Consider the following 26,647-nt stretch of genomic DNA (forward strand, 5'->3'; position numbering starts at 1 on the left):
ATAGGCCACAAGGTTAAGGACGGCTATTTTATGGTTGTGTTGACAAATACGTGACCTTTTAGGTATGTAGTCCAAGAGCCGGTATAAGATAGCCCCCTCTGTCCCTGCCAGACAGTTTCAGAGAACACTCTTAAGAAAACAGACATCACCACCATTAGATGAAACTGAATTTGTAAGATACCTTTGACTGATATTATCTGGTCACAGGCTGAAATAGTATCACCATCTCTTGGATTTTATTGTATTTAATAATTGTATTTTATATTTGTATTATTTTTGTTTTTACTGATTTTAAATTGTTTTGTTGTGAACTGCCCAGAGTCCCTCCTTGTGGGGGAGTTGGGCGGTGATATAAATTTGATTGTGGCAGGCACTGAACACAAAGAACTTTAATACAAAACTGGGAAAGACTTGATGAGAATGGGGAGGGCAGGCAATATCTGAACAGGTCTTGCATTTTTGAAAAATGAGATTTATTATTTTGTTTTCTTCACCATCATGTTGCACTATTTGCCACTGACAGCATCCTTATGAAATTCAGTGAAAGAAATGGAAGACAAGGTAAAGATTGGAAAGTGGATGGTGTGGGTTGCTTAGGACTAAGGCTGAAACTATGAAGGTCCAGTAGTTGGAAGTGGCTCTTCTAGAGGTTCCTGGAAGCCAGCTGGTGGTGGTGGCTGGAAGTCACAGGCAATAGTCAGAGGAAGATTTGCTAGCCTGGAGATCCAATCAAAAGAGTTGGACTTGAATATCTTCATGCTCTGATTGAGATGCAAGGAATAAAGAAGATGGCTCACCCCTGTCCCACAGTAGTGCACCAACGGGGGGACTGTATTGGCGGCGGGGGGGATGCTAGAGAGAGGAGCACTGGAAGAAGGCTGAGGGAAAATGGAATTGGGTGGGAATAAAATGGTTGATGTTTGTATGAAATAGTGGATTGGGAGAGTAGTCTTAGGTGAGCTCAATGGACCAGAAGCATGCTGCACATTGTGGTTTTAAAGCAGTAATGGTCGTCTTCTGAAAGTTGTTGGAAACTTTCCTGATGATTTGGTAAACAGCTGTGTTTCAGGTCTGGTCAATCAGGAGATGATCAGAGCTCTGGATGAGGTTGCACCTATAAGGCCACTCCCCAGGCACTGATCCTGAGGGGCTCCCAGGTTTCCCCAGGAGATAAAATGCATGAAAAGATGCCTAGGGCAACCATGGTGACAGATAACATGCCCAGGTTTCAGCCTACAGTGTGGCAATAAGATAAGAAGCATGGCAGAATGGCAATAAGAGCAGTGAAGCATGTACTTCTCCTCTTATTTTGCCTCCAAATTCCACCTAGTGACCCTATTCAGGCTGAGACTCTTTTGAGGAGAAGGGTACAATAAGATGTCTGCAGGCCACTCAGATGTCTTGGCATGTTTCTTTGGGGATACAGTCACTCATATTTGCTTACGACTAGAAGCCAAATGGGCCAGGTTGGAGAGTGAGGGAGAGGCAGGTTGATGCCTTGCAATGTTACCCAAGGTTCTTGTGGAACTCGAGGATGTGGATAGGTGCTCTGCTACTTACAGATCAGACCTATGCCTCAACTGCTCCCTTTGGGTGGCCAGGTGGGATATATATTACTAAGAGGTGACTAATGCCTCTCTAAAGGAGAGTGAGATGCCACCTGCCTTGAAAAAAAGTGGTGTTGCACCATCTCCCAAAGTGGGTTTCCCTCAATCCTGATGCCCTGGAAAACCTCTGCCCAATCTCCCATGTTCCCTTTCTTGGGAAAGTTGTTGAGAAGATAGATACTAGAAGAAATTGATTTTCTGATTCCCTTTCAGTCCAGATTCAGGTCTGGATATGGATGAAAACAGCACTGGTCATCCTGGTGAATGTCCTTAGGACCTGAATGGGGAGAGCGTACCCCTCTTGGTCCTTTTATTTGGCCCTTCAGTGGAGTTCAATACCATCAACCATGGTATTTTTCTGGACTGTATGAAAGATTTGGGGTTTGGAGGCCCTGTTTTATGGTGGGGTTCTGCTCCTACCTGAGTGGGCAGTTAACATTTTTAAAATGTTAAAATATTAAGGCAGCCTATATCAACTCTCTGAATTGAACCTTGCCATTTTTTACCCACTGACATGGTTTAGCTGACCAAGAGCATTAGATGGATTTTCATATCAAGTTGATAGATAAAAAACATCAATTTTCAACCTGCACAGTACCCACCCTTAATAATCTTGTTTGTAGGCTTTTCTGTGTGCCTAAACAAGTTAAATGCCAATGTTCCAGATATAAAACCATGGAAGAATTAGGTTATTAGGCCATTAATTAAATATAAATTCTCAAGGAAGGATGCTGATGATCTCTAAACTGGTAAAGGCTCGGAATTGGCAGTCTCTGCCAAAAAAGATGAGGAGGATTTTCTGGCAAATTTCTTCCCAATCTGGACATATTATCTTGCAACCTCAGCAAAGTTACCAGAATTGTTCATTACCTGGCTGGATATAAAGCTTTTCTGTCCTTGAAAAGTTCACTAGCTTCCAGTTTTTCTTCATAAATGAGCTTCTTCTGGTCTGTAAACTGTTCTCTGTACTTTTTACACTACAAATAAAGCATTGCAAATGAATCACAGAACTACTCTTTGAAACTGGCTTCCTCTTTTCTTACTGCTCAAGACATACATAGCCCAGGTGCTATTATAAACATAGCAATCATCATCATCATCATCTGTTCTCAATCTACATCTACTGCAACTATTTCTCTTCTGAATATACAGAAAGTCCTTGTTTAGTGACAGCCTCATTTAGCGACCATTCGCAGTTACGACAGTGATGAAAAAGTAACTTTATGACCAATCCTTGCATTTATGACCTTTGCAGGTCTGTAAAGCAAAGGAAAGCTGAAGTAAGTTCATAAGCACAGTTATGCTTTCAGTTAGTGACTGCTTTGCTTCATGACCGAGTTTCCTGCCCCAACTGTGGTTGCTAAACAAGGACTACCTGCATGTTTATCACAAAATTCAGTAAGTATCATGATATTAAAAATATTATTTTTATGAATATTTAAGTACCTCATTTGCTGTTTTAAAAGTAATTACTTTAAGATAAGAACTTTCTTGAGTGGAGTTTGTCTCCTGGTGATTTCACACACCCCCCACACACACTTTTTAATACATATAATTTTATTAAGAATGTTGATTATAATAGTAAAATCTAATACAAACTAAACTTAAAGAGAATAAAATAGAAAGGATAAAAAGTGCAAGGAAAAAGATAAAAGAAAAAGATAAAAAAGAATATAGTAAAGAAAGAGAAAAGAAATATATAAACAAGTGACTTCCAACCTTCATCACAACAAGTATAAACAAATTTAGTAACCCTTCACCCCCTCTAAGGTTACAAACAATTATCTCTTCATTCCATATCCCATCCCTTATCTATAGACAAATATATAAAACATCATTTTTTCAGTCCAGGTGTCAGCAGAAAGTCTATAAAGGGTTGCCAGAAGTAATAACATATCTTGTAACCTTGATCAAATAAACTAACTATATTCCTTCCTTTTACTTCTAACAGTCTTAATCTTTAGTTCATTCAAATGTTGTCATACAATTGATTTCTCTTCATTTCTTCTTTGTCCCATCCAACAGAGTTCTTCAAGGCTTTAACAAGCCTCTTTTGTAAATCCAATAAGAAAAAACTGTCAAGGTTACTTTCTAAGTTTATCATTTGTATTTCCCCAATTTTTTTTGTAGATCCAGTGAAACATAATTTTCCAAGTCATTCTCTTGGCCTATCAGTTGTAAATTTACTTTTGATACCATCTCTACCTTGTCAGATAAAATTTGTTCTTCATCTGTCATTTTTTCAATAACATCTTTTGGACATAGTCTGTCCACAGAAGCAGACATCTACTGACATTGTTGATACTGTGGCTACTAATTTCTGACTCCATTCTTCAAAAGTCTCCTTCAGCATTTTCATTGTTATAATATTTTGTATTTTTTTCCTCCGCTTAAAATCTTTAGTCTCCTTTAGTGTGGAATTTTTAAATCATGAAATTACTTATCTCTGTTATGTCTTCCAAAACCAAAACAGATCTATTTTCCACCAGAAGCTGTTTGTTCTTTATAATTAATTCCAAAGTCTTATTGTAAAAGTTTCAATATTCCAAATTTATCTGGACCCTTAGTCTATTTATAACTTTCTAGGATCAAAATCATATTTAGCCTTTTGGTGTTTATTTTAGATTCTTTAAGTTCTTGAGCTTATAATTAATTTTTCTTTTGTTCAGAGTTGAAGATAAACTCACCCAATGAAGACTTTTCAAATGTCGTTCCGAAGGTCTCTAATAACTTTAAAATGGTTAATAGGCAATTTCCGAAAGTGATTAGAAAGTGAGCTTCTCAAACTTAAGTGCCCTTTATAAGGTTCCGCTGCAGTTGTGAGCAAGATGGTTAATCCCTTCATCTCCTGGCACTCAAAGCTGTGGAAAACCGCTGTCCTGTGGTCTCCTTGCGAGGAGCAGCAGTCTGGAACATGTATGGGCAGTCTCCCATCCTCTCCTTATCCAGAGAGGTTCCAAGGGACCGGTCTACTCACCAGTTCCTTGGTCTGCTCTAGTCCTCGGTTCTGCTTTTGCAGAGCTGTCTTCAGTTCACCAAACCTCCCCTGGAAGTCTTATTTACACACACCTTTCTTACCCACAGTATGTAAGTATTTTGTCATTACTGTATTGCCTTCTGAGATTATTTTTCAACTTCCCAGTCAAATCTAGAACACTGATTTCCTCATAGCTTTTTAAATCTAAGTGTAACCAGGTTGGACCTTAACTTTTTTGAGATCAGCCTAGGTTGGCTAGGTGCTGCCACCTGCTATGACCTGCTGACTTACATCGATATATGATTTTTTTTAAAGTAAAATGCATATGGATATGCCTTGATAAAGTGTATCTTAACTGGAAAATATGAGAATTGGTAAGTGAATTGGTTAATGCTTGATCAGGTACACTTTTCATTTTGGTTCTACTACATGTAGCAATTTAATTGTATAATGTGTACATGTTTTAGTTCAGGTGTGGGGGAGAGAGTACAATTCTTGTTTCAACTGATTTGTCTGGGGAATTCCACATTTAACACATTGCACATTCCATACCACAGGTTGGACTTTGCCTGGATTATAGCAAATGGCTCCAGATTTTTGTAAACAGGATTTAAAGACGACCTTGACTTATAACACTGATGAGTATATACAAACTAAGATAAATGCCCCTTTTGTAGGAAATAAATAACACAAAGGCTACACCTAAACTATAGAATTGTGCCATTTAAAGCAACATCACTGTAGCTATTGGATTCTGCATGATTTGGTAAAACAATTTCAATAAAAACAGAGTACACGAACATGGTAAGAGGTTTTACTTCCTGCATCTTTTATTACTGATTTTCAGCTTTCATGCTTATATTTTTTGGTGTCTTAAAGTTTTTGTATTGTTTTGTTTGATGTAAATAAGCTTTTAAGTAGGCTATTAATAAAAGTGCCCACAACTAAAATAAATGATTAATTCCAGAATTATATTATTACCCTCCACAAGTGGAATATCCTCTTCAATTCCTTATGAGTTGAATCCAAAAACAGGTAAGGCCTTGCTGGCCAGTTTTTATCTACTGGTGATAAAGAAGGCATCTTATTCTTCATTTCCAAAAAGTATTTTTGCATCTAGGTTAAAAAAAAATAGGGGAAAACATTTTATTTTCTCAAGCAGCCTTCATTTTATCAAACATTTGTAAGGATTAAAACCTCTCTTAATGGAGTGGCATCTATTTTCAGGCTCTTACAGAAGCTGGAACAAAGATATAGCAGAGAAGTGCTGTGCTATACACTTGTGTGAGGTCTAAAACAATTCTTCCAAATCAGTTTTGAAGGATAAAAATAATATTTATATTAGGAGAAAAAAATACTCATTTTTTGGCAATAGTATCTATTGTTTTCATTTGCTCTCCTTTTAACTCCAATTAACTAAATTGGAGACCATTTGCTGGGTTTCACTTAGAAAGCTTCAGGGGACTTGATTTCTTTGTAGACTAAAGGAGGTCACTTTAAGAGGCAGACGCAAAAATAAAAGCAGTGTAACAGTATTAAAAAAACCTAAGAGATACAGATGTTAAAAATGAAAGTCATAATAATTGTTCGATTATACAAAAAAGTGCTTTTTTCCTGTGGCAAAGACAATTCAGGTACTTCACTGTTATTTTCTATGTATTACAAAAATAGTGAAATCTTTCAACCAATCTTTTTTTTTCTTTTTGCCTATATTGTAAAGTAAAATTTTCATACAACTGTAACAGCATTATACAAGCAAAATACTTACAATTTTCTGAAGTATAAATTCATAAATTTTCCTTCCAGCGTTGGCTCGGAAGAATTTCCTGTACTCTCTACGAACCTGGATAAGTTAAAATCTCAGAATAAACAGAGAGCTTTTGTGGGGGCCCCTACGCTAGCACACAGACATTAGTAGTTTACTGAATTATAAGCAAAACACATTTCAGTGGTGTTCTGTAAAATAGAATTGGACACTCCAGGTTTTTATTCCAGTTTTGCTGAACAAAGGCCTAGTGGCAATGCAGCTAATTACAAAAAGTAGTTGTTAAGTACTTTCAGGTTTTTTTGAAGCTATTTCTCTACTACCATGTGAGTTGTACACAAGTGGTCACATGATTGTGTATTTTCCCATATGAAATAAAGAAATAAATCCCTTCCTTCTCTTTGTGCAGTTTGCAGGGTGGGGTATAAAGGAACCATCAGTAGAGTGGGCATTTACCTCATCGGTAGCAGTGTCCTGTATGGTTAAAGACACTGTTAAATGTGTAAGAAACACCTGCCTCTTGCTGTTGTTTTTTATCTATTCCACATAGGGAGCCCCAATTTGGACCAAGACCACCACAAATGGCCAAGGAGGTTTAACCCTTCTCCCTGGTGCTTGTTTCCTAACATTTGCCCTCTTTGGAAGTAATTAAAAATGCTTCCTTTGATACTAATGGAGATTTTTTTTTTTAACATCTAGGCCAGTGGAGGGAAGCAAAAGAACTAATTTCAGGCATAGGAAAGGTTTAAATCTTTCTACTCCCTTGCCATGTGTAATGGTCATAATCCAGATTTGAGGAAGAGTTTAAAAAGTTGCATTCTAAGTGTTTGTTATGTTTTACTCCCCGCTCTCAACAGAGATTTACACATATGAGATCTTACATCCTTTTGTAACATTAGCAGATCTAAAACACAGTGGAGATGATTTCATACAACGGTTCCTCCCACAACATGACTGTGAATCAATGTGTGGATTTTTTTTTTAAAGAATCTAGATGATACCCAATTTGATTTTATACTCACATATTTGGAAAAGGAAACTCTTAGGAAATAGTATATTAGCTGTACCATTCATATAAATCAGGATCTTTTTCAAAATTAAGAAAACCACACATACCACAAGATAGTCACGTTAAAACAGGACTGGATCTAATCTTTGAGAGCCTTGTTATTATGGGTTTAAAGCATTAACATACATCTTCTTTCAGTTACAGGCACACACAGATTCAGTAGCAATGCTCTTACTGATTTTGGAGCGCAAGTGCATCTTTATCTAAATGACACTTCCCATACCCACAACTATCTGATTGAGCATGGAAAGGACACATTTACACTATGGACTAATGGGCTTTTCTAGAAGTATTAAGTATTCAAAACGAGTCCCTTATCACCTTGACCTGACTTTTCTTTATCAGTAAAAAACAAAACAAAACAAAAATAGCAGAGATGCTAGAAAGGAGAATCATTTTGCTATTTTCCATATCTTATAATGGGGAGGTTGCTAGCAACAGAACATTACTACTTGGCACTTGACAGTTCAAATTTCCCATTCATTTCAATATGGGTATATCAATTTAGTATAACTGAAAACAAGCACATATGAGGAGGAAAAATGCCAGAGGACAAGATACTTTATAATTGTTGAGGGTTATCTTAAGTATAATTTTTTTTAATTGTTTTTTTTTAAGTTTCTAAAACATTTGAAAACAACTGCTGGGGTCCATACTGAATCCGCTGGTGGCGGGGTGGGGTTTATATATCCAATTATCAAAAAGGCAAAAGCAGCAGCAGTTGGGATCACAATGAAAGGGAGGAAATTGAAGTGAAACAATGGTCAGTTCCTGAAAAGGCACAGGTAGAAGCTAAGTTAGATCATTTTTAACCTTTCCAAAGGTTCAATGAAAGCACACTGGTAAGGTTTGGGGAAGCAGTGGTGCTCCTATTGTCAAGTACAAAAAATGAATTGTAAGACGGGTGTGTTTCATCGACAAGAAGTGTGGAGTAGGGCTTCCCTGGGAACATATGCAGGTTGCATTTCATGTTGCATCAGAGGCATATGGAATGAATAGGTGCAGCGGTTCTTTCAAATACACAACTGACTTCTAGAAATGTTTGCAGCAGGAGGTCATTTCAGTGAGATTGTGTTTGGAACAAACAATATCTCACCTGAGTTTCAAACAGTTTCAAAAGACTTCCATAAAAAGAGTGATGTATATGTCTTAGTTATCTTTTGTAAGGCTGCATATGCAGAGAATCAAACAAATCCAACCAAAACAGCATGAACATGGGTGCTTTGACCTAGTAATAGAAGTTTGTCAAATACTTTGACCAATGTATTTGCCTTCTCCGTTTTCTCCAAATATACTCTCTACCCTCCATCCCCAATTAAGTGCTGGTACTGGAAAACATACTTTGTTGGGAAAGAAACTCCTGTGGAAATCACTACTATTCACCCCAAATCAGTTTGGGGCAGGCCCACTTGAAGACATTTGTCAAGATTTGTGTGATTTAACACAACCAGCAATGTTGATAACCACTTAAATACACAGTCCAAACTCCTGAAGCATCAGACCTCAAAATGTCCAACGATCACATTTAACTTTTTCCCTACTTCATTCCAAAATGTGATTAATGAACTGCTTATTCAGCTTATTTGAATATATTCAGAAATTAGGGGCAATAATGTAGACATGCAGTATATACACACAATTTATAATGTCTGGTACAACATACAAGAATGTTTGTTTTTAAAAGGCCACGGAAGAAAAAAATATCCCTTACAGATCATGCTTCGTTACAGCCCATAGCCCCAGAAGTTTATTATGTGTTAGTAGGTGCCACGCTTTATTGAGATTATTATTAACATAAGGGAGTTGTTTAAGAGAGTACCTTTAGTCCAAGCCAGTAAGCCCATATGACTGCAACAGCATGCTTACGCCTAGCCTCTTCCTTCAAGCGCTTCAACTCCCTCCGAGCCTAAAATGTTTAGATAGTGAATCACAGAGACAGCCTGATGCAGAAAGAACAATGATGAGAAAGAGAATGCTCTCCCTGAAAGAACAGCTGATGGGGGAAGATGGAAAAGCAATAGGCAACTTATGGAACCCAGCATGTCAGTGTGAAGATAGGGTGGAAAGCACAGCTGGCCTTCAACACTGCTTCCTCAAGGCACATCTGAAGAATAAGCAGTAGACATTCCCTTGTAGTAGCATTCTCATGGGACATTACCAAAGGGTGAACAGTTCTTAACTTTAGTGGAAAACCTTCTGCAGAGTCACAGCCCAAAGGGATGTTAATTCAGACTAGAATATTAGAAACCAGCTTATGTATTCCATTCAGCAATGGCAAGTATCTGAAGGAATCCCAGTTTAGGGCACATATACTGTAACTTTCTTCAGTTTTATACTTTATTTTGATGTCAATGCATTTTTCTCAAAATGTTATGGAGAGGGGTCACAAAAGACATGCAATGAATATCGTATCACAGAAATAATAACTTCAGTGTAAAGTGGCACTGGAAGAAACTTTTAAAAAAGAAAAAAGAAAAGCATTTGTGCTCTCTCTAGGGTTTTCTGTTACTCCCTTTGATACTTCAATATCAGTGGAGGACAGATGTCTACTGCATTCAAATTTCTAGATGAAGACTAAGATCAGCAACAATAGCCATAGCCATGCACTTACAGGATTGAAATTTTGGTATGTTTACAAGAGATTTGTCTTGCAAATTTTGCTGTTTGAAAGATCTCAGTGTAAAGTTTAAACCTGTTGTTTAAATCTACACTGACATTTCAGTGCATTCTGACCAGAAAGAAAGAGAGCATTTCCCAATTCTACCATCATTCTGCATTTAATGTAAACAGCAATATTTTAAAGGTTTACAGTTTCCTTTCAGTGAGATTTTAAACAGTCAGATGGTATAATAAAAGATTACAGTTGATCATTAATAGTTTAGGCCCTCATTTCATATTCAAGATTCTTTTACAAAAATTTAAAAATGGTAATAGCCTTGTTCATTGATCTAATTGTAGGGCAGTACAATCCCAAAATAACGTAACATCTTTGTGAATTTTCTCACAGTAAGGGGCTGATTGTATCAACTTCCTTTACTTTAGATAACTAATCCTCAAATATTTCACTCAAATCATCAGTCAGCCCAACCATGTGTGTGAAATTCCCATTATCGTTAAATGTACCAGCTCAGCCGAAAGGAAAGTTTTCTGATTGCTTAGATCCAACACTAGGTTATTTTAACAATATTTCAGCCATCAGTGCAATTTCTAATACATGTCTCTTCACAATACTCTAACTCAAATATGAAATCCTTATGCTGCATATTTTGATGTGTCACCACTGAACCCTCAAGTAAAGCAAAGTGTTACACTAAATAATATCTGTAGCAAATTATCAGGCTGCAGATAGCTTTAACTTCCTTTAGTATTGCCTCTTTGGTTCAACAGAAATAGCATTTTATTTCAAACATTTCCTATTAGTCCTGCGTGAAGAAAGGTGGATGTACTATGATGAAGCCATTTGGGCTCTGGAGGCAATGTGGTTTGTTCACTAAAAAGAAGAAGCCACTCAGCGCTTCTCAGCATTCTCTCCCAGTGGTAGCCAAAGTTCTTCCAGGTTGAATAGCTTCCTGGTTCCATACCAGTCACCAAAGAGTCAGTTTGCAGGGGAGGTGCTGTTCACCTTTTCTACAGTGCTGGCCAGAGCCTTGGAAGAGTATAAGAGCCATTGGCCCAGAGGAGGCTCCAAGTTAGGTGGCTTAAGCACAGACTGCAGTACTGCCTGGGATGCTCAGTGAAGACATCCAACCCCAAAAATCTTCAGCAGATGCTGAGAGGGCTCCAGGCTAGCCACTCTGGTGTACAACATAGGCAATTCAACAGCATTTATTGAGGCCACCCAACCTGCAAGGCTTTCAATACATGCCAAAGCTAGCCACTTCAGCACATACCATGTGGAATCTCACAGCATTTGTGGAAGCTGCCCAGCCTGGAAGCCCTTGGCAGAGCTGGAAGAGAAGACTTCATCAAAGCAAAACATCCCTTTGAAGCTTCATAGAGCCCTATTCTCTAATGCTAAACCACACCTATACAAAGAGCCTGCAAGACAACTAACTAATTATGGCATGACAAGTGTTTTCCAGTGATCAGTCTACGGTATTCATTTTCTTAAGACTGACTATCTTGAGTTGGGTAATGGAATCTGTGTTTTTGGTGGTGGTGGGGAATGTTTCACCACTAGTTTTTAGATACTGGAATTTCTGATTTGTAACTATTTATTCCTTTGCAAAAGGACTGGAATATGATCTGAGAATGGAGTAATTATATCAGCTGTGATTAGGCCAATTCCACCCAGAATGCTTGCCCAGTTTACGCATTTGGGATGATATATAAGGAACGCCAATCACAAAGCTGTTATTCTTTAAGGTGCTACAAAGCACTGTTTTACTCCAAGAGATAACAGGGCACTTGCAACGATGGGAACTAAATTCTATTTCAGCATTAGACAGGAGGTCGAACACTGCATACATACTATGCTTTTCATTTTGTTACACAATGTTACTGGAAGTTTATTCTACTACTTACACAGGTTAAGAACCTTTAAGGTCCAGGTCCTTTTGGATTCCCTGACCTACAGCCATTCTGGAAAAGACTACAAGAAAACTACTTAAGAAAATTCTTGATGCCCCAGGTTCCCTGCCCTGTTCTGACATTTGTTACATTGAGTCTTTTTGGAGTTCAAATGTTATTGGTTGCTTCTCTTTCTCTGAGCTGCTGGTTAATTGTCATATGTAATACTCTTCAACAGAAAGTCTTAATAAAGTATTATTTTTAAAAAGTATTCTGTACTGTGAGCCAAATAAAGATGAACATTTTCCTTCCAACCTGCTGGCACATTGGCTGGAAATTCTGGGAGTTGTAGTCCAAGACAACTGGAGGATGCCAGTTTGGGAGATATGATTTACCCAGGACTCTATGGATTATAACAGGCCCAGTGTCAGGGCCTGTCACCAGTGAACATCTACAAAGACTCTCTGGGTCTCAGAGCTCCTCTAAATCCTGGGCCTGACAACACTGGGAACCTTTTTATTTTAAGCCACATTGTAGGCTTTTTGAGAAAGCCTCCTGACTAGTCACAGAATTGCAGTGACAATGACTGTCCTAACCCTCATGCCCAATGGACTTTAAATGAAAATGCCTGGAATCTTCTACATCAAAGCATGGATCATACCATCACTTAGCAGTATCTCTCCAAAATACAACATTACTAAAATGTTATGCCCTGAATGGGAAGCTAAGTGATGTTAGTGAGCATATTATTGAGAAGAGATTGCTATCCTTTTGGTGAGATCCAAATCCAGCCTTGGCCTTATACCCAATTAGTTCAGTGGCTAATAAGTCATTGAGGGAGAGAAACAGCTGTACTCACTGCAAATTCCACAGTATGTGTTCATATCGGAGGGCCAATGCGACAGCATTTTAGCTATCCTTCTCCGCATCCTAAATCCCAGAGCCAGCTTAGTTTATGACAGAGACTTCAATGTATCCTCTGTAAGAACAGCTGACAGAGGAATTCCTAAAACTTTTTCAGAGCCACAGTTCAATTTTTCATATTACCTGACTATTCTTGAAGAGTCTGAACATACTGTTAAATTGATCTTTGAACACTGGTCACTTTTATATATATATTTAATAGCTAGCACATATATATATTACACACACACACACACACACACATAAAGGAAAACAATATTAAATTTTGAGTGACAAATTACTAGATCTGTAGTCTATGTGCTAGCTATTGGTATCTCCAGCAAACACAAAATGATAATATTTTGTCACAGATCATTTGTTTAAAGTAGGCCATTATATCGAGGGCTTTAAACTCAATAGTTGCAAAATAAGACTCACTTTCTAGCAAATGAACAGGTACGCTCTTATTTATAATTTTGCATCAAAACCATACCTAGTTTTCATGGCAAGGAAAAGAGGTCTAATATGTTTAATGAAATGATAGCACCTAAAGTTCTCCATCATCCATTATCAACATGCAATCTTTCCATGGTATTCTTGCTAAAAGCAACAATTTACTATGATCAGCTCTACCCTCTGTCCCTATGCACTTCCACCAAATCCGAGCACAAATCTTGCAATTTCTCCATATCTAAGTGCACATTCCATGTTACATTGTTTGACTTCCAGTGGTTGTCACATGGAGGGGGGGGAACCTCCTGCTCTGAAATATATGACGCTTACAGGAATTTAACAGACTGCATTTTGCCACTAATTCTACATTTTGGTTGCAAGGTGGTAAATAGGCAGTTGCATAAAATCCTTAAGATATGAGCTAATACACGTATGTGAAATTTGAAAACGCTAAATACTGTGGCAAGCAGTAGCAGCCAGTTGTTGCCTATACCGGGGATGATTTCAACCATCATTTTCTAACCATTAACATGGCAAACTACTTCTTACACTAAGTTGCAAAGTCCTATACTGAGACTCTGATTGGGTCTGATAGGATTCCTGGCTCCTATGGCAGACAGCTCTTGGTCACATTCCCCAGTAAAAAAAATAATAAAGTAAGAAAATCATATCCTAGTACTTTGTATGGGATGAAAAAAAACCCTTTCTTATGTATTAAGACACAATTAGAAGATAGGGACACTGCTGTGAAAGTAATTAATGCAATTACATTTTGTCAAACGGCCTTAGTATAGGAACCTGTACATGTGCATGGTGCTCAAGATAATTTGCTCTGAAACATTTCAGTTTAGTAAAATATATTTTAGAGCCACTAGTCTAATCATTTTCTGGCTTATAAACAAGCAATTAGTGCTATCTATAGATGGGCATGCTTGGAATTTTTTAGTAGGGACGGTTGTCAGGTTAAGCGTGGAGAAGGTGAGAATAAGGGTTACCAGCAATCAGGTGCTCAGGTTTAGTAGCCTAGTAAAAATGATTATGAATCCTTTTTACTAATGGGTAGGCAATTTGGGTGAGGAAGGGAGGGACACATGACACTTGCATGTAGTACCTTAAGTCCAAGCCAGTAAGCCCAAATAACCGCAATAGCAAGTTTATTCCTAGCCTCCTCCTTCAGCCGCCTCAGTTCCCTTCGCGCCTGTGATGTATTTGAAAATGAATTACAGAACATTTTGAGAGAGAAAAGGTTTGCTTCAATTTCCCAGTGGAAGGAGGAAGTGAAAGAGAAAGACAACATTTCATATGGTATCAGTGTAAAGCCTTTGCCAGCTAGACTGAAATCTGTTAAAAGTACAGCTGCAAAAGAGGACAAACCCAAATGCGATAAATTAAGCAGCTGGAAAAACATTTCCCTGGCCTATCTAGGCAACCTTTGTACCATGAGGTGGCTAGGAAACAAACAAAGACTTAGATGCTTTTTCTTACCTGAGCTCCGTGCCAATAGGCTGCGATGGTTGTAACAGCTTCCTCACAGCGCTTCTGGTGCTTCAGCTCACGAAGCAGCTTTCGAGCCTGTGAAACAAAACCCCACGGCCCCAACTTAGCATGTGAAAAAAAAACACAGTTGCACAAGCAATAAGGGGTGAGGATGGGTTCACGTTTTCACCCCATCACTCTAAAGAATTATAAATGCTTCATTGCTATTTCATTTAAACCCTCCGACTCTATGCAATTCTGTTTAGTGCTCCAGAATGCAAGGTTTAAAATGTTCAAAATATTCAAAACTTATAAAACTAGAGCTGGGGGGAAAGATAGCTTGTGTTTCCTATGAGCTATTACCATTACTTGAGTAGCACTGGTGCCTACGCTCACTTGCCCAGGCTCATCAAATTCTGCTGCTGACATGGAATTTTAAGCCACAACCACTCATGCTTTAAAAACAGTAAGTAGATGCAAGCAATGCAGATTATACCAAAACGTTAAATGACAATGGAAAAAAAGGAAAAAAGGCAAGTTATTTTGAGCATAATAACTCCAACCACACTCCATTAACTGCATTTTATTTAATTAGTTTTGCACTTAGATTATTTTGGCACATGAAACTGGAGGGACTGGGATAGCGATTCAAGCATTGAGGCTAGAATTACAATTGACATGGCCTAGTTGTATTTCTCAAACCTTGCCATTGCTTGCCTATTTGCAAATCAGCCCTTTTACTTCATTTAAGTATTTCATTAGAAATAAAACTTTCTCCTAGCACAAAATGACACATAGGTAACAGGATGAGCACTGGGTAATGTTCAATCTTTCTTCTATCCACTCATTTTCCTCTATGCAGGGGTTGTGATACATGGTTATACCCCAGAGTAGGGACTGGAGGATCCCTCTCAAAGAGAATGGGATGGACAGAGGAAAGAGCCTCTGCTCCATCTCCTCTGCAAATCATCTTATGACTACTTAAGACTTCTGTAGAGGAGAAGCACTTGGGGTTCAGAAAGCACATGCTGTGGCTCTGACTTAAGAAGCTGCATTTACAATTTTGATGCACTAAGAGGAAAATGTGTCTAGTGGGAGGTACTGTATTACATTATTTTTGGAGGGTGGGTAGGGGTGCCTTCAAGTCAGGCTTGACTCCTAGCAACTGCCTGGACAAGTCCATGGAGTTTTCTTGGCACCATTTTCAGAGGTGGCTTGCCCTTGCCTTCTTCCTAGGGCTAACAGAAAGGGACTGGTCCAAAGTTACCCATTTGGTTTCTGTGTCTAAGGCAGGACTAGAACCCAGGTTTTCCTGCTCCTAGCCCAGCACTTTAACTGCTAGAGTAAACTGGTTTTCTTATTTATATATTTATTTAACTCGGTGGGGGATGGGTAGAGGAGTGTTCAATAGAAAATAATAGATGTTTCTGGCTACTGGTAAAGTGTAACTGGTTAATATTATGTCTCCATGCTCCCCAGTAACAGAATTACTAATTTATTCTTAATTTTAATTACTACCAGGACAATTTTTTTGTAGGCAGGAGATGTCCTTTTTTCTTTTAAAGTTGGATTCCAAGGACAATATAGGGGAGGCAGTCATGTAGTGACATCCCCGATGAGCAAAGAAAAATGTTCTGGCCCGTTTTGGGGGTGGTTAGTGGACATTTTAAAGCTCAATTCTACCAGAGGCTTAACACACTAATTTTAGGACTTCTTTTAAGCAAAAGTTCACGCTACCAAAAATCAGGAATTTTATACCAAATTTCTTCAGCATTAACTTGAAGAGTGCACTATGGTCAAAAATATGGCTAGGAGCTTCATCAGCCCATGGGTTGTCCACTCCTTGACACTGGGGTCCCCACTCAAACTGCTGTACTGAACTCATACAGGGTAAGAAAAGAAAGCATACTGAAGTCATGCTCCAAACTCACTTTCCATCCTCTGATATAAGACTGTACGATGATGGCAGAACGCTTGATCTGCTGGTACTTCTTCTGTTGCTGTATCAAAAAAAAATTAAAGTATGTCATACAGAAACACGAGTTGAGTTTTAAAATACTATAATACTAAACAAACTGTGCACATTTTCATTCAATCTCTAAGCTATCTGAGATAGTATACAGAGCACACCGCAACACACCAAAGTCTTCAATGGTTCTATTGTGATGTATATTTTATACGACTATCCTTGAGAATGCCTACTTCTAAATGCAGTTGTTTCTAGAGGCATACTAGTGCAACAAGAGCCCTACACCACCTTGACCATGACCAGGCATGAAGTGCAAATAATTAAACTATGGTCAATAATTACCATGACTAATAACTAAATAAGACGCATATAAATTATGCTTTTAATTAACAATGGCTTTTGTTGTATCTGCAATGAGAGAACACTGGTTTCCCATTACTTCAATTTTTCTGCTCACAAGCTTAAAAGCTGCTGTTTCCCAAACACACTTCCTAGCAATAAGACATAACCAAGAAGTCTGTTTTCCTACTTTTCAAATTCAGTTTAAAGTGTTATTTTTAACCAAGAGAAAAGATCTACAGTGAGGTACTCCATAACTGACTGCCTTATAATTACTAAATTATAACAATGCCTTAGTAAACCTATCAAAATACAAGCTAGAGAATCAAAACTGATGTGCATTTTAACTTTCAATTACATATTTTATTTCACTGGGCATGATGTTATCATTTCGGTTTTAAATTACTGTCAGCCATGCTGAAGGGACAGAAATAGTGCCTAATAAATGAAATCCCATCTTACTGCATATCTTCTGTACCAGGCGGAAATCACAATCTGACTTTTTTTCATGAGAAGGAAATACGTGCGGCACTTCCAGCCCCTGTAAATTTTTTGGATTAATGTAGCCAAATCCTCAAGGCGTTGTTTCCTTAGGTCTTCTAATTTGAAGAGCTATACAGATTTAGGGAAGAGAAGGAAAAGCAAAATAAAAATCAATACATATTTAAAATATTAGTACCTTGTTCTCTAAAGAAAGCTAGATTGGTGTGGTGTCTAAAATATCAAGTTTTAATGAACTAATTCCTTTAGTTCAACTATGAAATTCAACAGATGACCTTGGAATATATCCATTTTTTAGTCTGATCTACTTTAGGCCTGGATTATGGAAGGAGCAGAGAGAAAGAGAATGGATTCCACAATTTCAGACTGTACATGAAGGGAATCACATTTAATTTTTTTTGTTATAGATTATTATCATTATGGAACAAGCTAAGATGCAGTTCACTTTCCAATGTGCTACTTTTTATCTCATTTGGTTTTCAAGGAATCTGAAGAAAATACTAAAATGGTTTTCTCTATCTGCAAGTCAAACTGGTAAGATTACCTTCCCCTCATTTTGCTGCATGTACCTTCCAAAGGGTTCTGGAAAAAAAGTAGGATATTTACTGTATTTCTTTAAACTACGAAACTCAATAGATGACTTTGGAATATATGTATCTTTTAGTCTGATCTACTTTAGGTCTGGTTTATGGAAGGAGCAGAGAGAAAGAGAATGGATTCCACAATTTCAGACTCAAGATGAATGGAATGACATTTAATATTTTTTTGTTACACACACACAATCTCATCTCATCTCATCTCATCTCATCTCATCTCATCTCATCTCATCTCATCTCATCTCATCTCATCTCATCTTCTTTCTGGCCTGAAGTTCAAGTCTAAGCAAATAATGTTTTGAGGAACAATAAGCTACATATCGTTATGGTACAATGATAAAAATAATGCTGCTCCATTAACCACCGACTTGTTTTTTCCCCAAACTAATTAAGTTTGCCCTTCGTTGCGTAAATCAAATTCAAAGCTCTAGTGTCCTAAACGAAATAAAATAGAGGATGACCTTTATTTAAATACTTCGTCTAAAGTGAGGAATATTACTTCACGTACGGTTCTTGGATTGCGGATGAATATTTTTGATCTACCCAAGGAGTATTCTTCTCCAGGGACTTCCAGCTTATTAAAAAGGACCTCGACCCCAGCTCTAAAAGGCAAACAAACAAAATGCAAACTATATTTGTCAAAAAGTAGTCTCTCTTTCATATGCTAAGCTTGCATATTATCCAGCACTTTATGAAAAGAAAGCTTTGCTATATAGACATTTTTTAAAAATTAAATTGGCCAAAAATGTTTATATCTCAGGTTTTTAGAAAATTGTCCAACTATGAAAATGATAGGCCAATGAATAGATGTTACGTCAATCATGATTGAGAATTAGATGTTTTAGGCCATATTGTTTTCTTGGCAATCGCCTGCCATTGCCTTCTTCCAGGAAGTTTTTTTTTCGATTTCTCAGCCTAGCACTAACCAGACTCTGACACCAGATCCAACCCTGGTTGGCCAAGTGCCACCACCTATATCCAAAATATTTAGTTATGTTTTATTGAGATATATATTTTAGGGCAGGCTGATATAGGTATAGAGTACAACTGTGGGTAAAAATATGCATTTTAACACTGGGAAGGATGTTAACACACAAAACACTGGGAAAGACGAGGAAAAAAATCCAAATAATAATGAAAAACATAATATAAAAATGAAAAAATAATTGTATTAGAGCATTTTTACATGTCCTTCTCGCCATGCTTTCCACACCCATGTGCAAATAGATTGCCTCAAAAAATGAGGAACCAAGTTCAATTCTGCATATCCCTTTAGCTTGTATTAGGAACCTGTGTGCAACATGCAAAGCTACAGTTTGTCCTCTGAAACAATGATGCCATAGTCTTTACTCCAGATGTATTCAGCAATTTACAATAGGCAAGAAACAGGCATCAATAATGAGCTACACAGAGGCACTCGTTTGGCTCTCACTAGGTCAAAGGAAGTATAATGTTGCAAGATCCTTAACTACGGATGTGGATTGTAGCTTGGAATGTGCTATTTTGCCTTCTTTGTTGACATTGACTTACTCTCTGATGAACATAGCCCTGGTTGAATGGTTCTCTATATCACCAGCAGCAGAAGCCAGCAATACTCAAATCATAATTCCAGATACTGGTTGAACTGTCACCCAGAAGGAGTATGCAGTGCCACAGTCCAATCTCAACTGTTTAACCAGAGCTAAGCACTCCATGTTATGTCTGTACCGGGATGCTCCTATTTCTAGTAATTCTTACCTTGCAGGGCCTCTCCACTGTGGCCAGGTTTGTTTGCAAAGCATTTTGTATCTTTCTAGGCAAGGCTCATACGTTTGACGGAATGCATATCCTGCCCTTCTGACTCGGACATTTTCCAGCAGACCCAAATATCGAACCTGATGACAAACTAGAGCATCACTGAAGATGTGCGCTGCTTTTTGGTCATTAGGCTTAATGCATCTGCAAATAAAAGAGTTTGTTGAAAAATTGCAAGATACTGCACACAAGCCTACTGCTCCCACCAAGTTTGTCAGAAATTTATTTTACTTTTGTTTATGTTATTCAAAACATTTGTACAGCTGTCCATCTTAAAACCAAACTCTGGGCAGCTAACAACCCAACAATAAAAACAATATAAGCAACTAAAATAAAAACAGTAAAACCAAAAACCGAAGAAGAAAAAGAAAAAGAAAGATCTGGCACTGCATCCACACATCACTGATGCAACCCATCACATTCTTCTCCCACTATGACCTCAGCCTATCCCAGTGCCTGGGGAAAAATCCAGGTCTTGAATGCTCTCCTGAAGGTTAAAAGGGTAGGGGCCTGCCGGATCTCCAGGGGGAGGGCGTTCCATAGAGCAGGGGCTGCAACAGAGAAGGCATGCTTTTGAGGACCCAAAAGCGGTGGCAAAGTTTAAGGGAAGGGAGCTGGAGTGTGCCTACCCTATTCGCTGTGGTGGGATGGGCAGATAATCCCACAGATAATCTGGTCCCCTGTCATGTAGAGCTTTAAAGGTGATAACCAGCACCTTGAATTGCACCTGGAAGGAAACTGGGACCCAGTGCAGCTTGCACAGCAGGGGTGTAAGATGTGCACGCTAAGAAGCATCCAACACTGCGAATGCCACTGCATTCTGAACCAGTTGTAACTTCCGGGTGGTCTTCAAGGGCAGCCCCATGTAGAGCACATTGTAGTAATCCAAACGGGAAGTGACCAAGGCATGAGTGACTGTGAGCAAGCCCTCCCAGTGGAGGAAAGAGTGTTCGTCTGGCACACAAGATGAATCTGTGCGAAGGCTCCCCTAGCCATGGCTGCCACTTGCTCAGCGAGCAGTAGCTGTGAATCTAGGAAGACCCCCAAATTGCACACCAGCTCTGTCTGGGGGAGTGCCACCCTGTCCAGAGTCAAAGACAGCATATCACCAGATCACGGGGAGCCAAAACCTCAAAGCCACTCCATCTTGCCAGAGTTGAGCTGAAATTGGTTCCTCCCCATCCAGACCCTCATAGCCTCCAGGCACTCAGTCAGCATTTTGAGAGCATCAACTGCCTGACCGGGGTGTTCATGAATAACAGTATTATCAGCATACTGATGATACTGCACCCCATACTGGCAAATGACCTCACCCAGCAGTTTCATGTAAATGTTAAAGAGAAGAGGAGAGAGGCCCAAGCCCTGGAGGACCCTGCGCTGACCTCTCCCCACCATGAACACTGACTGAAACCGGCCACAGAAAAAGGAGGAAAACAACCATACAGCTAGTCCTTGACTTATCACTGCAATTGGGACTGGAATTGCCATCGCTAAGAGATGCGGTTGTAAAGCATGACGTCGCATCGCTCAGCAATGGCAATCCCGGTTGTTGTCATAACCCCAGACGCATGGGAAATGGAGGGTGTTCCTGGTAAAGAGTGCAAGGGTGCTGCAGGGGGTGGGGGAGGCCCAGCACAGTCAGTGTGTGTGTGTGCGAATGCCAGGGAGGCTGGGGAAGATGGTGTGGGGTATGTGTGAGCACAGGGAGGCTGGTGAAAGAGGGTTTGGAGTGTGTGTGAGCACAGGGAGGCTGGGGAAAGAGGGCACGGAGTGTGTGCAAGTGGAAGGAGGCCAGGGAAAGAGGGTGCAGGGTGAGTGCATGAATGCAAGCACAAGGAGGCCAGTGAAAAAGGGCATAGGATACATGCAAGTGAAGGGGGGAAGGAGGGAATGGTGCATGCAAGCGAAGAAAGGCTGACGGAGGGGGAGACTTATCCAAGCAACTTGAGACCTTCCCTGCCGGCTTCCCCATTGACTTTGCTTGTGGGAAGCCAGCAGGGAAGATTGCAAACGGTGATCACGTGACCATGAGATTCTGCAACCGTTTGTAAGTGTGAGCTGGTTGCCAAGTGCTCGAATTTTGTTCATGCAACAGCTGGAACTTCGAGGACCAGTCTTAAGTCTCTTCATTCAGCGCCAATGTAACTTTGAACAGTTGCTGAACCAATTGTTGTAATTCGAGGACTACCTGTAAAACAGTGCCTCCCACTCCCAGCCCCTGAAGCCAATTCAGAAGCATGCCATGGTCAATGGCATCAAAAGCCACTGTGAGATCCAGGAGGGCCAGGACAGTTGCACCATCCGTCCCAAACCCTCCAGAGTTCATCTGCAAGTGCAACCAATGCCATCTCGGTACTGTACTCTAGCCTGAACCCCAACTGAAAAGGGTTGATGATCCGCTTCATCCAGGGCCCTCTGTAGCTGAGTGCCAACCACCCTCTCAACAACCTTCCCTAAAAAGGTAAGGCTGGAGACTAGATGAAAGTTGTCTAAAACTGTTGCATCCAATAGTTTGGTTTACAACCAAAGAAACATTGTTTACAGCTTATTCATCTATTTTAACTTAGAGCCAGAGTTTGTCTCTTGATGCAGGGAGAAAAAAAAAGGGGGAAATGAAAAATGTATGTGTTCTACTTCCTCTTGTGCCACCTGGAAAGTCTAACCTTCTAAAGAGCTAGCAAAGCCTGAAGGAAAAAACCTGATTGGAGGAAAAACCTGACATATACATTCTCCCTATGCCAATGAGAGCCTCTGCAGGATCATCAATTTTCCATGGAAATCTCTAGGAGTTATATCTAAATCAAGCTCAGTAAACTGCACAAATAAACAGCTAAACATACAATTTACATGAATTTATATCCTGCAACATACAAAATTCTATACAGTATATTCCAATATATGTTATACAAGTATTTATGTCCTCCATTAGGGAGGATATAGATGAACACAGATATCCTCCAATCTCTAAAATATATTCCATGAGTATAAATTCCTACATTTATAATACAATGTTTTTTCATGCCAGTGGAAAGACTATAGTGGCCAAGGAAGCATTTTTTTAACTGAGCAGATTCAACATTTTAAGCTCAGTACGTTTTTCCAAGATTACAATGTTCCATGTTTTCAAAAGAACAGTGGTATTTAGTTGGTGGTTTTAGGTTTGTCCCAAGTTGAGTATAACTTCTTTTGATTAAACAAGAAGATGAGTTACAAACTCCTAATGAAAGTGCTTAATCTGAAGAAATTAAAGTCTATGGACACCCACATTCTGAGCATGTGGGCAGTTTAGAGAAATGTAATATTAACCAAGAACTGAAAGGAGAGAGTCCTCATATGGAAACATAAAGTACTTGGAAAACCCTAATTGTCACTTCTGATTTTATTCCTGGCCCTCAGAATCTTTCAGATTTCTTTTTAAGGAGGTACAATAGGACACAGAAATGTCAATAAAGTTTAACCAAACATGAACTGCTAACAGCAAATCTTCAATATTCATTACATATTTTAACCCAGTGTTTATTTTGAGGCACTTCTATTGTATAAACAATATCACACTTAAGCCTGAACACCAACACTACACAAATGGCTTTATGTCATGGGCAGGCAATTTTTCTGTGGCCAGGCCACACGTTTTGTGATCACATAGTTTTCAGCAGCCTAGAGACTGCAGGAGCAGGTTAGTGACATGACATCAGCTGTGTGGGCAGGGCTAATTTTTTTTTTTTTTTAATTTCAAGTGCAGTTAAATCTCTTGGCAAATTGCTGTTGCATTTCAGCAGCACAATCTGGGACATTCTGGAACCAGTAATATAGGTGTTTGAAGCCACACACAGCCCTTGGTTGGCCCAGCCCTGGTTTCTGGCTAAATGTGATGTGTGAACTTAGCAAATTTTAGCTTATTCAACAAATCACAATCAAGCAAAGCAGGGTTCAATGTGATGGGAGACCCAATCTGATATATTATGTTACAGATATGTTCAACATTCAAAAGCATAAGTTGTTATCATGTTTTGTTCAAGTCAGTGTTAATAAATGTCAAGTATTTAAATGGATAAGTGCCACTGTATTATTAGCTGAATTAGAACTACTATGGGAATAGTTCCATAGCAAAAGATACTGATGCCACAGATGGCCAAAATTAAAAACTTTAGCACAACAAGAAATAACAATTTCAGCACAACAAGGAAGATCTAATTAAACATAGTATTAATCATGGTTGCAGTAACTTTACAAGTACAGAGCAATTAGAACTTTACAAGTATAGAGCAATTAGAACTACTTTTCCCCCTTAATCTTTGGAAAGAAAAGATCAGAAAAAACATTTGGATCGTATTTAGATTATATCCACTCATATGAGATATTGTGAATTTTCACTCCAAAAGTCTCTTTTGTAATTTGAAACTGGGACATATAAAACATTAAAACATTATTTCTCTTCCAACAAAATGATATTCAGCTGATCTGAATAAGAGTCACTCCCTTTCATGCTGTCCTTCGGAGTATGAATTGAAGATTACCATTGTTGAAAGCATGATTTACTTCATTTCCTGAACTTTACCTGATGTAATTGGGATTTTTTGTTTGCAGGTTCCTCATCAACGTTGCCACAGAAGCTTTGAACTGGGAACCTGCTGTTGGCGGCCTCTTTAAATTAATCTTGGCAGGGTTTCCTTCTGGAAATAGTGCTTTAATGAGGGAGTGGTTGGCCTTCCACATAGCTTGGGACAGATCACGGTAAAGCAGGTCATTATTCTTGTCAACAAACCCTTCTACCTGATACATCACCTGAAACAGCAAACCAAGAGTCTAAATAAGCAAAGGTAATCCATTCTGGGAGGGGAATAAACACACTAAGAACAAATTGCTTACATCATCCAAAGCAGTATCTTTGTAAATTCAACGTTAACTATAATAAAATTCTGGTACTCTGAGGTCTTATTTGAGTTTGATAGTTTGGACCATAAGCAAGGAGAGAAAGGATTTTAAATAGTACATCTCTCTTCAGGTCTGAAATTGCTGTAACCTTTGGGAAGCATTGGAATGAAAACCACCAAAGACAACTCATCAATGCACGTTGTTACTCTCATGTCTACTCTATCTTTCATGGGATTTGAGCCTTTATCTTTTGGGGGGGAATGTCCAAAGCAAACATGTTTTCAAATATCCAAGGCCATTGGAATACATTACCTTGCCAGCATAATGTTGAATTCTGAAGCAGCTGTGTGGGAGAGAAGTATCATTCAAGAAACGTGAACATTTGCTCATCCTGCTCTCAAAGTGCTGGTGAGTAGCACAGACCTGGTTCAATTTTTCTAAGAAGGTTTCATCAGTAACAGACCCTGGCCGCAGACATTCTTCATCTAGCATAGCTAGGATTCCATTCTGATTCTGTTGAGTAATGTAACAGTTCATTATTAGGATATAAATATTCTATTATATGTTTTAAAAAGTACAGTTCACTGTACCACAATGAAAAAAATTGAATCAGATTTCAACAAACCAAATTTTCAGTCTTTATCATGTTATAAGACACTGATTTAGATCAAGTAAACAAGTTATCAAGCAAACCCAATGAACAGAATATGATGAGCAGAAAAAGCAGTTCTAAATATCATTCACCTGAATACAAGTTAGTAATTGCTATAAGAAAAAGCATATACCTGGAACTAATCCGAAATATTAAGATTCAAAGCTTCCTGTTCAAACCTTCTATGAGGTCTCCATTCTACTTTCTCAGCATGAAAGTACTTTCTCTACCTTTCCCATTCTCCTGAGGACTGATATTTCAGATGTACCACCATAAAGATGGGTCATACTTTAGTAACAGAGCCATACATTTCTGCCACATGGAGTTTTAAACAGAGGGTATGCAATTGTAACAGCATAATCATTCTGTCTGACTATCAAGACAAAAAACCTTTCCCACTGTTTGAAGCTGATTTTAGAGCTGATTCACACTTAATGAATCAGCTTAGGACCTGTTATCTGCAAGTTTTCAAGAGATTCTGAGAACATGTGTAAGAAATAAGTACATGGATAGGACTCATTCAGAGGCAGTTATTGCCTGGCTTGGAGAGATGGAAACCCCTCACATATCTTTCATGCAAAACTAAGGACATGGTTTTAGGAAAACACGGGAACATAACACACGGAAGCAGTTCAGATGGTATGACCGTGATAATAATTTATCGTGGCTCTCAAAAAATGAAGGCATGAAAAACACGGAATGCTCATTGAAGAGAATGACATGGCATGGAACAGACAGCATCTGAATTGCCCCACTACTCATGCGGTCTTAGAGCCCTTTTTTAAGGATGAACTATTACTGCTGGCAAACCCTTTTTTTCTTGCTACACTGTAACACAGAACACAGGGGAGTTGTGCTTGGAACAATACATTTACCTTTTTTACCTATTTGTCATAGAATAATCTTATCGAAATACTAGTTTCTCCAAAAGACTGCACCATTTTCTTTATGGCCTTACTAAATATTCCTAAATCCTCTGCAGGTCTCGTCCCACAAACTTTCAGTGAATTCTTTCACATAACATACTAAACATGGTTTATTGAAAATGCCATAATTGGCTGATTCTTACTAAGCTATAATCCAAATCACAAAGGGTGGGTTTGCACAACACATAGCCCCAAACAAGTAACTTTATAGCTGAATGAGAGGTGAACCAGGCCAG

The 26,647-nt window shown here is 38.8% G+C and overlaps 1 protein-coding gene across 6 annotated transcripts in view; it reads right to left on the reverse strand.

Annotated features, from left to right (window-relative positions):
- The window catches only part of MYO1B (myosin IB), a 129,185-nt gene that overhangs the window by 7,241 nt on the left and 95,297 nt on the right, over positions 1-26,647 (reverse strand). For 3 of the 6 annotated variants that reach the window (XM_025165067.2, XM_088135701.1, XM_088135700.1), the window contains exons 16-27: positions 25,146-25,346; positions 24,517-24,743; positions 19,902-20,102; positions 18,673-18,766; positions 17,530-17,679; positions 16,691-16,759; positions 14,769-14,855; positions 14,395-14,481; positions 9,238-9,324; positions 6,353-6,427; positions 5,566-5,700; positions 2,478-2,584 (exon numbers count right to left, since the gene is read on the reverse strand). In XM_025165067.2, coding sequence (XP_025020835.1) covers positions 2,478-2,584; positions 5,566-5,700; positions 6,353-6,427; positions 9,238-9,324; positions 14,395-14,481; positions 14,769-14,855; positions 16,691-16,759; positions 17,530-17,679; positions 18,673-18,766; positions 19,902-20,102; positions 24,517-24,743; positions 25,146-25,346 — 1,520 coding nt within the window. The remainder of the gene's footprint in view (positions 1-2,477; positions 2,585-5,565; positions 5,701-6,352; positions 6,428-9,237; positions 9,325-14,394; positions 14,482-14,768; positions 14,856-16,690; positions 16,760-17,529; positions 17,680-18,672; positions 18,767-19,901; positions 20,103-24,516; positions 24,744-25,145; positions 25,347-26,647) is intronic. The other 3 variants (XM_088135702.1, XM_007420391.4, XM_007420392.4) reach the window with 3 other exon arrangements.

This window comes from Python bivittatus, unplaced genomic scaffold (genome assembly GCF_059951505.1).
Source record: "Python bivittatus isolate LINGU-HERP-01145 unplaced genomic scaffold, Pbiv_v1 ctg000200_np1212, whole genome shotgun sequence".
Lineage (NCBI taxonomy): Eukaryota > Metazoa > Chordata > Lepidosauria > Squamata > Pythonidae > Python > Python bivittatus.